The sequence below is a fragment of the Pinus tabuliformis genome, chromosome J (assembly GCF_031772625.1).
Source record: "Pinus tabuliformis cultivar Carrire ecotype Pingquan chromosome J, CPIR1, whole genome shotgun sequence".
In the NCBI taxonomy this organism is placed as follows: domain Eukaryota; kingdom Viridiplantae; phylum Streptophyta; class Pinopsida; order Pinales; family Pinaceae; genus Pinus; species Pinus tabuliformis.
Window position 1 is genome coordinate 1,055,359,026 of NC_142295.1, and position 13,627 is coordinate 1,055,372,652.

The 13,627-nt window shown below is 36.6% G+C and overlaps 1 protein-coding gene across 1 annotated transcript; it reads left to right on the forward strand.

Annotated features, from left to right (window-relative positions):
• Positions 1-11,270: 11,270 nt before the first annotated feature.
• Positions 11,271-11,943, forward strand: LOC149230573 (metallothionein-like protein EMB30). The gene is made up of 3 exons (XM_089376087.1): positions 11,271-11,420; positions 11,572-11,622; positions 11,713-11,943. Exons 1-3 carry the CDS (start codon positions 11,371-11,373, stop codon positions 11,792-11,794), a joined length of 183 nt encoding a protein of 60 aa, XP_089232213.1. The 5' UTR covers positions 11,271-11,370; the 3' UTR covers positions 11,795-11,943.
• The last annotated feature ends 1,684 nt before the right edge of the window (positions 11,944-13,627 follow it).

The window sequence follows — 13,627 nt, forward strand, 5'->3', positions numbered from 1 at the left end:
GGGAGGATTCCTAATGGTCGACTGGTTCCTTTATCAAAACCTGAGAGATTTCTTAACTCAGGTAAAAGTGCCGGGGAACCCAGTGCTTTCCAAGCAACAGAGGAAAGGATACTCACAGACACCCCTTCATCAATGATAGTACCAGCCATAATCATTCTATAGATCTGGACAATGATTCTGAATGGTATACTGGCTGGTAACCGGGGTCTGCCTAGTTGATTCCAATCAAAGGATACAACCAGGTTGCTTGGTGGTGGGACTGAATATACGGCCGGGTATGACCCTGATGATGTTCCTTCCTGCGATAAAGGAATGGGCGCATTGCCCTGACGCTCATCAGAGTCGGTGTTGATGAAAAGAACCTCGATGGTGTCATCCTTATTCTCTTCAGTGAGGGTGTCGCATGAAGATGACTCTTCGGCGACGGTGTCATTTGAAGATGAAACTTCTGAAGGTAGGACCGGGTCAACTGCCGTATCGACCTTTGGACTTTCGTCCGGTCTGGATTCAGTAGGTTCATTTTCAGTGACTGACGCTTCAGCCGACCACTTGAGCGGGCCAGCTGGATTTTCAACTATCAAGGGATTAGGCGCGAGTTTTTGGTATCCAGGAGGAAGTCGTAACGGTGAAACCGGACGATCTTCCAAAACTCTCTTTGCCTCATCTAAGAATGGACATTTGTGGATGGCATGCTTGCCTTCACACAATACACAGGGTGATCTTGGTCTCCCTCTTCGTCCTCCACTCTCGCTAGTTGACGGACTGCAATCAACATGACTATCAGAGGTTGATGCTACCGGATTGTGCAACCTTGGGGACCAGTCCCTTAGTATCCGGGGAATACAAGGACAATCACGATGGAAGTGGGTCCCTTTGCAAATGACGCATGGCGATTTAGGCCCGGTCGGTGCAGTGTGTGAGTTTTTGTCAGCTGTCTTCTGCTTGCCCCCAGTCGCCTTCGCCATAGGCTCCTTCTGCTTCTTTTCTTTCTTCTTCTTTTCCTTCTTCTCCTTGGGAGGTTGACTTTTGCCAGCTCTACCTTGCGAAGATGAAGGATCAGAGGAAGTATTGTAAGAAGTGGAAGGCTGGTGGGTAGTTCTAGACTGTTCTGACTGTTGATTCGACTGTTCAGGATTAGTGGCGATCTGGACTACATTAGTTGAAAAGAGCCATACAGGTAGGCCAATTGTCAATCCTGGAAGTGACAATGTCGCCATATGAGGCACACCAACATCTCCCCAAGAGGAGAAGGGATTTGGACTTCCGCCAAGGTTGCCTCCTTGGTTGGTGGGCTCCATACTTTTCAACTGAAAGATCAACGTGGGAATAACAGGTGATTTTGTTCCGCTTAAAATAAATTTTATTAATGACGCTTTTAGACACAAACTTGCTTTTTCATGTTTTAAGAGTCGAGAAAAAGCTAAAGATGACTCTAGTCACCTTCGATGTATTAACGAGCCCGAAGTGACAAATGCTCGGTTGGACTTTTTCAGTTATAGAGTTTGAAAAAGGCCAAAAGAAACTGCTCTGGAGTTCTAGGCAGAGGGTGTGCCAAACTTTTTGCGAAACCACATAATACGTTTTATGGTACGGGTGGTCGATCTTCGTGAATGCTGTGTTCACTGCATTGCGATCAGTAGGGCGGCCGACACGGCTTCCTAAGGATAAAGGATAAATGCCTATAGGGGTCTCCCAATATACGCGACGGTACGCGGGAGCACAAGTCCGTATTAGTGCTATCGTCTCTCAGGAGGAATCACCCACCTTCGTAGAGATCGACAGTCACTATGTTTAACGACGCCGGAACACGTCTCTACCTAGACCTCTAGATGTTTGCGTTATGTTACAAAGCGTTGTTATGTAAATTGGATTTATTTTAATGTTGATCTTGCTTAGCAGTTTGCCTTTAAGGATCACCACGAGATGTATGTATACAACTTCCTAAATGCAATCTAAGATGAGAAGCAAAACTTTTCAATCTTTCAACTTTGAAAACCTTAATCTACTGAGGGAAAAGAAAGACATCAACTTTTCTCACAGATCATAGAACACACACTAAATGCACTTTTTCCTAAATCACATGCAAACCGTCAATAATGCACATGCACAATGCAGATATTTCTTTTCTTTTTCCTTAATGTTGATGTAAGACAAAAAGGAAACTGTTGTATAACTTTGAATCTAATTTCAAGCGAAAGTAAACAAGCTTGTCCAAAATCAAAAGACACCTTAAGATCGACTTGTTTAGACACTGGAAATGTATGAATTCAAACCATAAAATGAAAAACAAACAAACTCAAACAGCCATGAACAGTAATAAAACTAGCTCTTAAGATCACAACGACACTTTTACAGTTCAGGATCTAAGAGGCCACAGCTATACTGGTTTGCTTTTCACAATGGGAAACTGTAACTGAAACAAGAAATACTGAAAGAACAGTCACAATTTCATCACACAACTGAGGCGGAATAATGTCAAGGAAAGTTGGTTTACAGCAAGTACAAATGACAAGCAATCAGCAGCAAAACAACAGTGAAAACAGGGCCAAGACTCAGTAGGAAACCTCAGGAAGACATAGCCTAACTGGTTCAGCGCAGGCTCTGGTCTGTCAAACTGACTCTCAGCGCAGTTCCCGAAGGGAGTACCTGCGCTGAAATGCAGACTGCCTTTGGACAGCCTGCACTGAGACACGAGAGTTGCGTTTACAAGGATTTCCGGGTCATAAAAAGCTCAAAAATTCACTGTTTTTGCTGAAATAAAAAGCTATAGGTCAAGTACAAGCTAAGGGATGATCAAGAGGATGAAAAGCTATCACAAAGAGCACAAGAGTCTTTTGTAGATCAGCTCTTCAAATCATGAATCTGCTCAGAAAATGAGCAAGAGTAGCAGCCCCTCTACTTCGCTTTTGATATAGTCAAAAGCTTTTCGATTCGGTACTCTTTGGTTCAGGAAATGAATAGCAAAGATACTAAAAACACCAACAAGATACTAGGATCCCCAGCGGAGTCGCCAGTTTGTTGTGGGGAAAAGTATCCGACTCGGAATGACCCTATCCCTACTCTAAGGTTGATAGTTCCTTAGCAACAACTGAAAGTAAAGCTTTGATATTTTTCCTTTATGAAAGTACAGAGAAGGAAGAAAAGATTGACCAACTGATGTCTTTCGCTTTTGTCGATCCTGTCTTCTCTCTTTGCCTCTTGTTCCCAGCTCCTTACTCCCTTTGCCGGCCCAGCTACACAAAGATCCTGCAAAACAAGAGAGGGAAACTACAAGAAACATGTACTCATAACTGATGCATGGATTAGAATGGATCAAATATACAGATAAAAACAATACATCATTGCAATACAAGTATATAGGAGAACATCAAAGCTTTATTGATAGAAGAAAAAGGTTCTGAGAAGGTTACAACCATAAATGGCTCCAATCCAGCAGCACCTCCCCAGCAGCAAGAAATCTCCTCTTCTCCTCTATAAAAGCAATCACCCAATAGCTCTAACTGTAAACCAACAGCACTTCCTTACTTTGCACAAAATTCCAGCCTCCCTAGACCTCATAGAAGAGCTCTATATATAGGGTAGAAGGAGAAAGGATGAGTCAGCTTGAGACTGACATAAAGCTGCCTTGTGTCCTCTCCCTCTTCAGTTAATCTTCAGTTCTTAAGTCCACTTGGAGATCCTTGCTTACACATGGAGATCAAGTACCTCTTACTCATCACAGGGTGAATTCCTCGAACCAAGTGTCAGTTTGGAAGCTTCCTGGGCAATTGACACCTTGCAGAATGACTGTGCCACTTGGCCAATCTCTCCCAGCGCAGGTAGCCTTCATTAGAGTTGACTTTCAGCGCAGGTACAAGGAGGAGCAGTTGACATTCAGCGCAGATGCTCAGTGGAGCAGCTGACATGATCCAAAAATAGCCTGTTTTTAAGTGTTTTCAGGTGGAGAACTGATAGGAAGTGCTGTGGTTTGCTGACCTTGTTCCTCTAGGGGTAAGAACAACATGTTTAGGGACTGAGGATCCCTGTAATTATTGACATTTCATGGTCCATGCTGCGAGGCACAAAAATGTCTATAACACTCGGTTAGGGACATCTCACTGTTACATGGCATCCTTCCCAGGCCGCGCTGGAGTTATGTATCATTTATGTACTTTTAGGGCTATTTAGGAAACTTCTCTATCTATCATGTGTCCATAGTCCTACTGATGTATACTGTGAAATATATCCACGATTGTATTTGTTAGTGGTTATGCTATATCTGTTGAGTCACATGGATCCACAATGTATTTTATGGTGACCAAGTTTAGTATCTTCTTATGAACAAGCATGGGTATGTTCAACTCGAGGATGTTATCAGCAGAGTTGAGACTTCAAAACTTGAGTTTCTCCGATCCAGCTTCGTAGTCTTGGCTCCTTCCTCCCATTTTGAGCATTGAGAATTATTGTAATGCATTTCGACCATTAGTTTCTCCTCTAACCTCATGCATTAGGGGGCATCTGTTATAACGCTATTTGCCACTCCATTATAGTGAGAGAAACCCAATATCAACTTACCTAAGTTGTTTTGCTTAAATGCATCCCCTTCATCTTTTCTTTTACTTATGTGAGATTTATCCCATCATAAAAGGGTGAAATTACATAATTGAGGAATTTCTAATAATTGTTTCGCCAAAATATTATAATTATGAAATAATATTTATTTCATAATTGAGATAATTAAGAAAAAACTCATAATTGTGAAAAAGGTTTCTAGAGTTTTCCATTCCCAATGAGATCAACTTGACCCACTTGTGTATGAGTTGGCTAAGGGTCCATTATTATAGAAGTTTCCTAACTTCTCAAGCCCCTAGGTGTCTAGATACATTCTCCTGGAGGGTGGAATCAGCCTTTATAATATTACCAAGAGGGAAGGGGAGGGAATATCCAAAATATAGTGCGAGAGCTATGCTGTCTTGGGAGAGGAAACCATACTGCAAGCAAGAGGATAGGATCTTATGTGTTGATGGCATACATTTGGTGTAGTTCCATTTATATGGTTAATAAAAATCTATGCTCCCTTCCTTACATGAAGTTGTCTTCAGTATGTTATATGATCGTATCTATTTCTTTTGATCTGACAATCTTCCGAGGAAGATCTATTGTTGTCCTTGTTTAGTTGTGTTCGTGTGCAGTGATAGAGATCTGGTGTAGATGTGTTGGATCGCTCGAGTGGAGTGCAAGATTTGCATTAAACTGCAAGAGGTGTGATATCTCATGTTTATAGCATAGATCCAACTGCTTGTTTCATGCATGACCACTTGGATTGGGGGCCAGTATTAGATAGTATTAGCCATTATACTCTACAGTTCGGTGATCTCAATCGGGCATGAGATCGGGGAGCAATAGCTCCTTGCAGATTTAGTTATAACATGTTGGGTAATTGATATAAGAATGAGTCCTTGGTGATAGGAAAGGTCATGTCTGGAGTCATGTACTTCTTTGAATCTGTTCAACAAATTCAACATGTACTTAAGGGGAGCATGGTCAATATTCAATGTTTATACTCAACAGATCAGATATACAAAGGGAGAGAAGCCTTCATTCAACATTGGTCAACCCCTTTGCCCTTGATGTCAAAGGGGGAGAGAAGATTGGTGTTTGGAGAATGCTTGGTGACTTGGTATATTTATATATGTGTTTATAGGTATCTACAAGTGGTGGTGACCAAACACCAAAGTGGTGGTTGCCATCAAGTCCAAAGGGGGAGATTGTTGGCATTATGAAAAATGTGTTTTCCTTAATGGAAACCTACTTAATAAAGATGTCAACATGATAATAGCATGATAAGTATGCAGGCCAGTACAGATGTGACAGACAACTTGGATAAAATAATATTAGTTCAGAGACAGAAGAATGATAAAGATAATGATTTAAGAAGTATACACAGGTCCTATGAATAGAGGTTGCATACATACATGGGTATGGTAAAGAAAAGTCACGTACAGTTTCCGTACCATGGTATTATAAATATTAGGGGTATTTACCATGTTATTGGCCCATAGTAATGAGCGCGGCAACAAATATTTGATTCCGTCAAAGAATACCATTGTCATAACTATGGAATTGGCCTAAGGTATTGAATAAGGCACTTGAGCTATATGAGGAGATGAAGATCAAAGTGGTGAGTGTGCATGATTTGATTTATTGATGAATTATTTGATCTGAAATAAGTGTGCACCCGGGAATGTGATGATGGATCAGATCTCATAGATCTGAAATGACTAAACATTGAAAAAATTTCTTATGGGATGATGATGTTATGATGTGTTTCTTTTAAAGTGTGTGCTGAGATTTAGGTGTGATCGATGATCTGTTGTGCAACGAATGTATTATTCAGTAATTACAGATCTATACACAATTTTTTTCATAAATATTGTGTACATACGCAGATCAGCTTTTGGGTGGTAGCATATAAATTCTGCAGTATGGACAAATCTTTACGTGGGTATTCTTCTTGAAAGGTGCATACATATGTGGAAGTGTCTTATAAGGGTCGCATACATATGCTAGGGTTTTAATAAATATGGTGTTTGATCAATCTTGTTGTGTTTTTTGTTGTCTTCCGATGAAGTCTTGCATGACGATCTGTGTTTGATAGTGTTGATTGATGTTGAACTAATTATGTTATGAAATGTTAAATAATAATTATGCTACTATAAGATGATCTCTATTTGGTTCAAAGATCTGTGACAACGTCAATATGTGGTTCAGTGATTTATTTCAGTAGTTCAGTGATTCAGTTTGAGGGTTTAGTGTTTTGAGATCTTTACGCGATTAGCTTAAGAGAAAGAGCATACATATGCAGGTATGTATCATAATAATATCATATATATTCTAACATAATGTTGACAAGGGTATGAAATGACATGATCTGGTTTTTGTAATGAACAATAGGTGGTATGCCATTTTGATGAAGAGTATATAGAGGATTAAAATGATTTAGCTGCTTTGGTTGTTTGAGATTTGGTATTTGGTTTATTTAATGATTTGGTGATGAAGTTGGTTTAGTGATTTGATACATTTTTGGTTTTAGTATTGTTGTCTGATATTTGGAATGGATCCAGTTTGAAATATTCTGAAAAGTGATCCACAAAGAACAGAGGATAAGGGGGTTGTAGCTCCCTTCTAGTAGAAGTTGGAAAATGAGAGAAGGTTGTAGCCTTCTACAGGTGGGTGCCTACGTACTAGTATGAGTATGCACCAGTACAAGTATTGTAAGAAATTTCTCTTTATAATAAAAGAAAAAGATAGAGTCGACAACAACGATGGTTTTTTCGCACATTGGGTTTCCACCTGAAAAACCTAGTGTTTATGTGTTGCTTGTGTGTGATGACTTATTATGTTCTTAATGCACATGATTACTGTTTAATTGATGTTTAATGAAGTACTGATATACTGGTTCAAGTTAAACATATGATGAATTAACTGAAATAGTTAGTGAACTAGATATACGATACTTGTCTTCATCACAGTGGCATGCATATGTAGTTTTACTTCATAACAATTGTCCACATAAATCCGAATAAGAAAAGAAAATTTGAAGTAATTTAAAACACTGATTCACCCCCCCTCTTAGTAGTTTTCTAACACAGGTCTTTAGGACCCCCTTTCTTCCTCCTTCGACAATACAAGTGGTAACATGCAATTGGGAAGACGACAGAGGAAGGTGACATCAACACAACCAATAGGAGGTGGACACGTGGTAGTCATTTTTGGCATTTTTGGGCACCCTCATGTTGTATTTGGGTCACACATGTCGCCACTAATAGGTCGACACATGGCAAGTGTGACGTCATCTCGGCGGGATTAGCCCAGAAGATTTAAAATGGAGCAAAGTAATATGTGAGATTACAGGGGGCTGGGTCATGGTGACAATTGATAGAGCGGTGGGCAATAAAAGGAGCGTTGGGTGAACCCCATTGAAAACTCATACTGCTCAATGGAGCCCATAGAATTAATATCGAGGCACATGAGAGTGCACTGGGATAAAAGGGGGCTACGTACTATGCACCCGCACAGGGTCTCATGCAGCCATTGGAGGCTAGGGGCATGGTGGATAATAAAAGGGGCCGGGTTTGGGAGCCCTGGGCTTAGCACTTAGACCCAATCCTTGGGACATTTCACATATAAATGAGCTCAACACATAGAGAATAGAGTCGCAGAGGCTCTTGGGAAGTGTAGGGCTAAGTGATTGGACCTGTCTCTTGATTATTTCACATAGAAACACGACTAAGGGCGCGATGGGCCATCCTTAAAACCCAAAATCTCATAACTTGTTAAGAATTGAAATTAACAAAAAATTCAGGGGCTTGGGATCTCTGGCCTTAGCGCTAAGCATAGTCGCTTCACGTAGAAGTGAGACCAATGACATAGGAGCTCATAACAAAGGAAATCAACCCGTGGAGGGCTTGACAGGGCTAAGTGCCCAATGGCTTAGCTGATGGTCGATGAGACTAGTTCTATCGTGTCAAAATAGGTAAAAGGAGTTAACAAAGGGAGCTTAAGCACATAATGGAGCTATCAGTTTTGGCTGCGAAATTTGGTAGCTAAGACAAATTAACTATAGATAAAAATAGGAGGCGCACTGTTAAATTATGTAAAAAAAAACCAGAATACAAAGAATAAACAGAAAAACTTAGTTCAAGTTGAAAAAAATGGAGTAAAGGTTAGTTTGACTTGGAGATTAAGCCTAGAATAGCAAACACAGTCCAAAAGACTGAGATGAGCATGACAAAGGAAAAAAATAAGGCTTCAGGCACAATTCAAAAATAAACAAAGCTAGAGATAACAACAAGAAAAATCTATAAAAGCATACCTAATCAACCAGAATCAACACAATTTTTTTTAAGGCAAAGCTTCTAGTGTAGCGAAGTCTTGTTATGGTGAAGTTGTTTTCTGCAGTGGTGAGAAGAAGGAGGTGGCTCCAAGGGATGGTGTCTTGAATGAGAATTAAAGTAGCAGATTGTGTAATGTGAAACGTAATTTGAGAGCAATAGATGGTTGTTGGTGGTTGCATGAGAAAGAGAAGTAGAGTGTCGCAGGAGTAGGTGTGTTCTGTAATGAAAAATTGTTGAACATATTGGTGATTTTTTCAATAATCAGAGATTGCTGAAATTGTTTACATTAGTAATCAAATATTTCTCGAGGTGTTGGTGATTAAGGAATTCAATTATTTTAAAGGTAGAGAAGTCCTATCCATTTGAGTTTGAAAATGGATAAACGATGGATCAACAGGGCCAACAAGTGGTAGCTTGCAAATAAGGGGTCGAAGCTCCTTTTAATCGGTGCTAGTAAATGTTTAAGGGCAACAGTCCCTTTCAACAGAGACTGATAAATGAGCAGGGCAAGGGTCCCTCCCATTGGGTATTAGTAAACAAGCAGGGGCAACAGTCCCTTTCAGTGATAGCTGATAAATGAGCATAGATTGAAGTTCCTTTCAATAGCAGCTGATAAACCTACAAGTGGTAGCTTGTGGGGCCATGATGTAATCAAGTTGAAGCTTGTAATAAAAAGAAGATTGGTTTCTTGTGTATATGTTTCTCATGTGCTTGATGTTTATGATGTTATACATGATTGAGTTGTGTTTTTGATCCATGAATAATTGTTAAAGAGATTAAAAAGTGAAATTTGTGAAGAATTGTATAATTTTGCCACACTACTAATTCAGCCCCCTCTCAGTAGTGTCCTAGTTTCCATTGTTTCTAACAATATATGTAATACTTTAAATAAGATATGCATGACTTAGTTTTGTGTTAAGAAGTAATCATTTTAGGTCTCATAAAGATCATATTTATTTGCTTATTTCTAGATATAGTGGTTAACTTACAAATATAACCATAAATAGATTAGTTTTTAGTGAAATTCAATTTCCAATTTTACTTTTAATTTTCATATATCAATTATAGATTAAAAAAAATAACATTATAAATAGAAAGGGCATCCATGGCAGCAAAGTTACTTATTCTTGAATGCCTATTTTCAAGATACCCATCCTTTGATTTTAGATAATATATATACATTCCTAATGGTGAAGGAAGCATTCCTTAAATGTATATGGTCAAGATAACCAACATAAAATATAACCTTGTTTTGAGCCAAGATCATATATGTAGAAGTAGATTGTCTTGTTACGAAGATATCTACACATTGAAAAAATTAAACTTATCCAAAAATACTCAATAGTTAGACTAATCTTTAAACCACTCATGAAAATAAACTTATCCAATGTAAATACTGAAAAGACTTCAAAACCTAAGAGTAAAAAATTCCATAATCTTATCTAAATTTTTTTGCATTTTATATTTATGAATGATGAACTTGTAAAAGAATAAATAGAAAACTAATTATAATAAATTTATTAAAATTTAATAGCTACTCAGTTTAACATTTAATAATAATGACTATTATTAAGAAGAAAAAATAGATATTGAATTATTAACTTAATTTGGCATGTCAATAAAAGATGAGTTTTTAGTAAATGAGGAAGAGTTCCACATGTAAATGAGGAAGAGTTTTACATCTATTGTCGAATCAATATGAACAATAGTTTTATATCTTATTTCAAAATTAAAAACCAATTAATGGTATTATAAAAAAACCAAGTTGCTCCATCATTATGATTAAAATTACCTCCAATAAAATTATATATTTGTAGATAAAATTTAAGATTAATTTTAATTGAGTTGAGAGGCTCATTCTACATGTTAGCTCGTCAAAATTGAAATTTTGTTATGTCTACCTTAATAAAAATTAAAAAAAATAAAATAACTATACAAAATATATAATAATATTACTTCATAAAAATATTTACACATGAAAAAATTAGATCTCTCCGCTTATATTAGATTTATATTTAAAATAAATCTACACACATTATAATAATTTAATTAAATTTAATTAAAAAAATACTAAGTACACATTCCAAACTTCAAAAGAAGAGCTAAGCCATTATCATTATTTTATCAAAATGCCCCTATGTCAGTCGCAGCATCTTGGACTCAGACGTACCGGGGAATAAATTTACCCTGAAAATCAAAAAGTAAAGTTAGGTTTCCAAGTCCCACGCATGGTAACCATCTCAATAATGTTAGATTCTTCTCACTTCCTTATAGATGACGTGCTGGTCCTCGGCTTTATTGAGTTCAGAAGATGCCTTTCCCAAAGTTGAACTTCAATACGCCCGTCGGATTGGGGAGGAGGCGTCCTTGGCCTCCCCCAAGGCTGGCCTGCCTTCTATATATTTGCGGGCGAGCAGAGAGTTTGAGAAGGTAAACGGGCTTTGAGAAGCTACAAGTTAACGAATTAGTTTCTGTGATAATTGTTGCTGCGAACATGTCGAGCGACTGGGCAAATTGTGACTGCGCTGACAAGAGCCACTGCACGTATGTTGTCTACTCCTCTCTTTACAGTTTTTTTTTAATCTCAATTTCTTATCTATCTCTCCTTATCCTTTTCAAATTTCGTGTAGTTTGTCAGGAGTTCGAATCTAGCTACGTCTGAGCTCGTTTGATTTTGGGTTGTTTTGTTTCACAGTAAAAAGGGCTTCCAGATGGACGGTATTGTGGAGACCAGTTATGGAAAGGGGTATTGCGTTATATATAGTTGTCATAACTTTCATTTGTATGGTTTCAGAATGATATGATATTTGAAATTATTTTGTTTTGGTGTAAACAGGCCTGCTGCAGATGTATCTATGGAGAACGACTGCAAGTGCGGCCCCAACTGCCAGTGCGGTACTTGCAGCCGCCAGAGTTGAATCAATATGTTCTCTTTAATAGTGCTCCTCTCTCCAATTGGTGTCTAATAATAATAAGTCCAGTATGTTCCAGCAGGCATGAAGGATGTTTGTGCAGTGTCATAGATGTTACTTTACGAGGACTTTTAAATAAAGACTCAGTTTACATAGATTTGGGATTTTCAGTGTGGCTTGTATGGTTCATGGCATGCCAATTATTATGCTACTCACTTTAAGTTTTGAAATGACATTTATAGATTTGTTAATATTTGGTTTTAATGGTTTTAAATTAAAGTACACTTACATGAAATTGCATTATTAATCTTAAGATAGTTTAGTATGAGTGTTAATAGACATAGGAATTTTAACTTTAGATATTTTTGATCTCTTTTAAAAAAATGTTTAAGGTAAATTTGTATAAAAATGTTTTAAATAAATCTGCATATGTTATGTTATATAGGTTTTTTTAATAAAAAAATTATAGTTATTTTTAATTTTGTTTTTTATTTTTTTTTTCTCAATTAAATATGAAATATTATTGTTGGTATAAAAGTAATATATTAAATTGAATAACAATTGAAATTTATAAAACATAATATTATTAACTAGTCTAAATTCTCTTTTTTTAATTTATAATATGTTTTTTTATTTAATATAAATTAATTCTAAAATGAAAATTAGAAATTTTTGTTTTATGTTTAATTTTTAAAAAATATTTAAATAATTAAAAGTGGAATATGAGAATACATCCTATCTAAAAATGTGTTCAATCTTTAGTTTAGTTTTATTACTTACTATTGCAGTTAAAATCATAAATCTTTGATCTTTAATTTTATTATTTATTATTGTAGTTAAAATCATAAATTTTTAATTTCATTTATTAAAGTAGTTAAAATCTTAAAACATATGTTATTGAAACATAATAAAAACTAACACATTATATATAAGTAAGGTTGAGATAAATAGAGCTTAGAAATTACATATATGTAATTCTTCAAATTTAATGTGCATGACCTAGTTTTGTATTAAGAAATGGTTAATTTACAAATCTAACCATAAATAGATTAATTTTTAGTGAATTTAATTTCCAATTTTACTTTTAATTTTCATATACAATTTAGATTTTAAAACATGAAATTTAACATTATAGGTAGAAACGACATTCATGGCACTAAGGGTATATTCATTCTTTAATGTCTATTATCAAATACCAATCTTTTGCTTTTAGAGACTATATACACAACATCCCTAATAGTGAAGGGTGCCTTTCTTAAATGTATATGGTCAAGATAACCATTGTAATTTTACAAAATATAACCTTGCTTTGAGCCAAGATCATATATGTTTCCCAATCTTTTGCTTTTAGAGACTATATACACAACATCCCTAATAGTGATGGGTGCCTTTCTTAAATGTATATGGTAAAGATAACCATTGTAATTTTACAAAATATAACCTTGCTTTGAGCCAAGATCATATATGTTTCCATTAGGGAAGTAGATTATGTTGCTATATTTACTTCAATGAAATCTTCATTCTCTAAAAGGGTCCCTTTCTAGTGGATCTTAGTGAGGAAGTGTATTTCAACTTGTTTTAAAAAAATTGCATCGTAATGATGATTCCAAAATAAATGTCAAATGGTCTCTAGTTGGCCCAAAGAACGACATGCATCCTTTGTGAAATTTCTTTAGTAAATGTTAATATAACAAAAAACATACATGTTTGTGAGAATAATTTGGGCAAAATCACATAAAAAATTATTGGTCCACGCGTTTCGAACCAACCAGTGTGGTTCATCGTCAGGACAAGTTGAATATCCAATCTGAGCGATAAGTTAAACAGGGACAACAAGCC

What these genes read in the sequence shown, in the direction of transcription:
- LOC149230573 (XM_089376087.1), top strand. Translation starts at nt 11,371, where the DNA reads ATGTCGAGCGACTGGGCAAATTGTGACTGCGCTGACAAGAGCCACTGC. An exon ending in GCTGACAAGAGCCACTGCAC is followed by an intron (nt 11,421 to 11,571) that starts GTATGTTGTCTA and finishes TTTGTTTCACAG; the next exon opens with TAAAAAGGGCTTCCAGATGG. An exon ending in GAGACCAGTTATGGAAAGGG is followed by an intron (nt 11,623 to 11,712) that starts GTATTGCGTTAT and finishes TGGTGTAAACAG; the next exon opens with GCCTGCTGCAGATGTATCTA.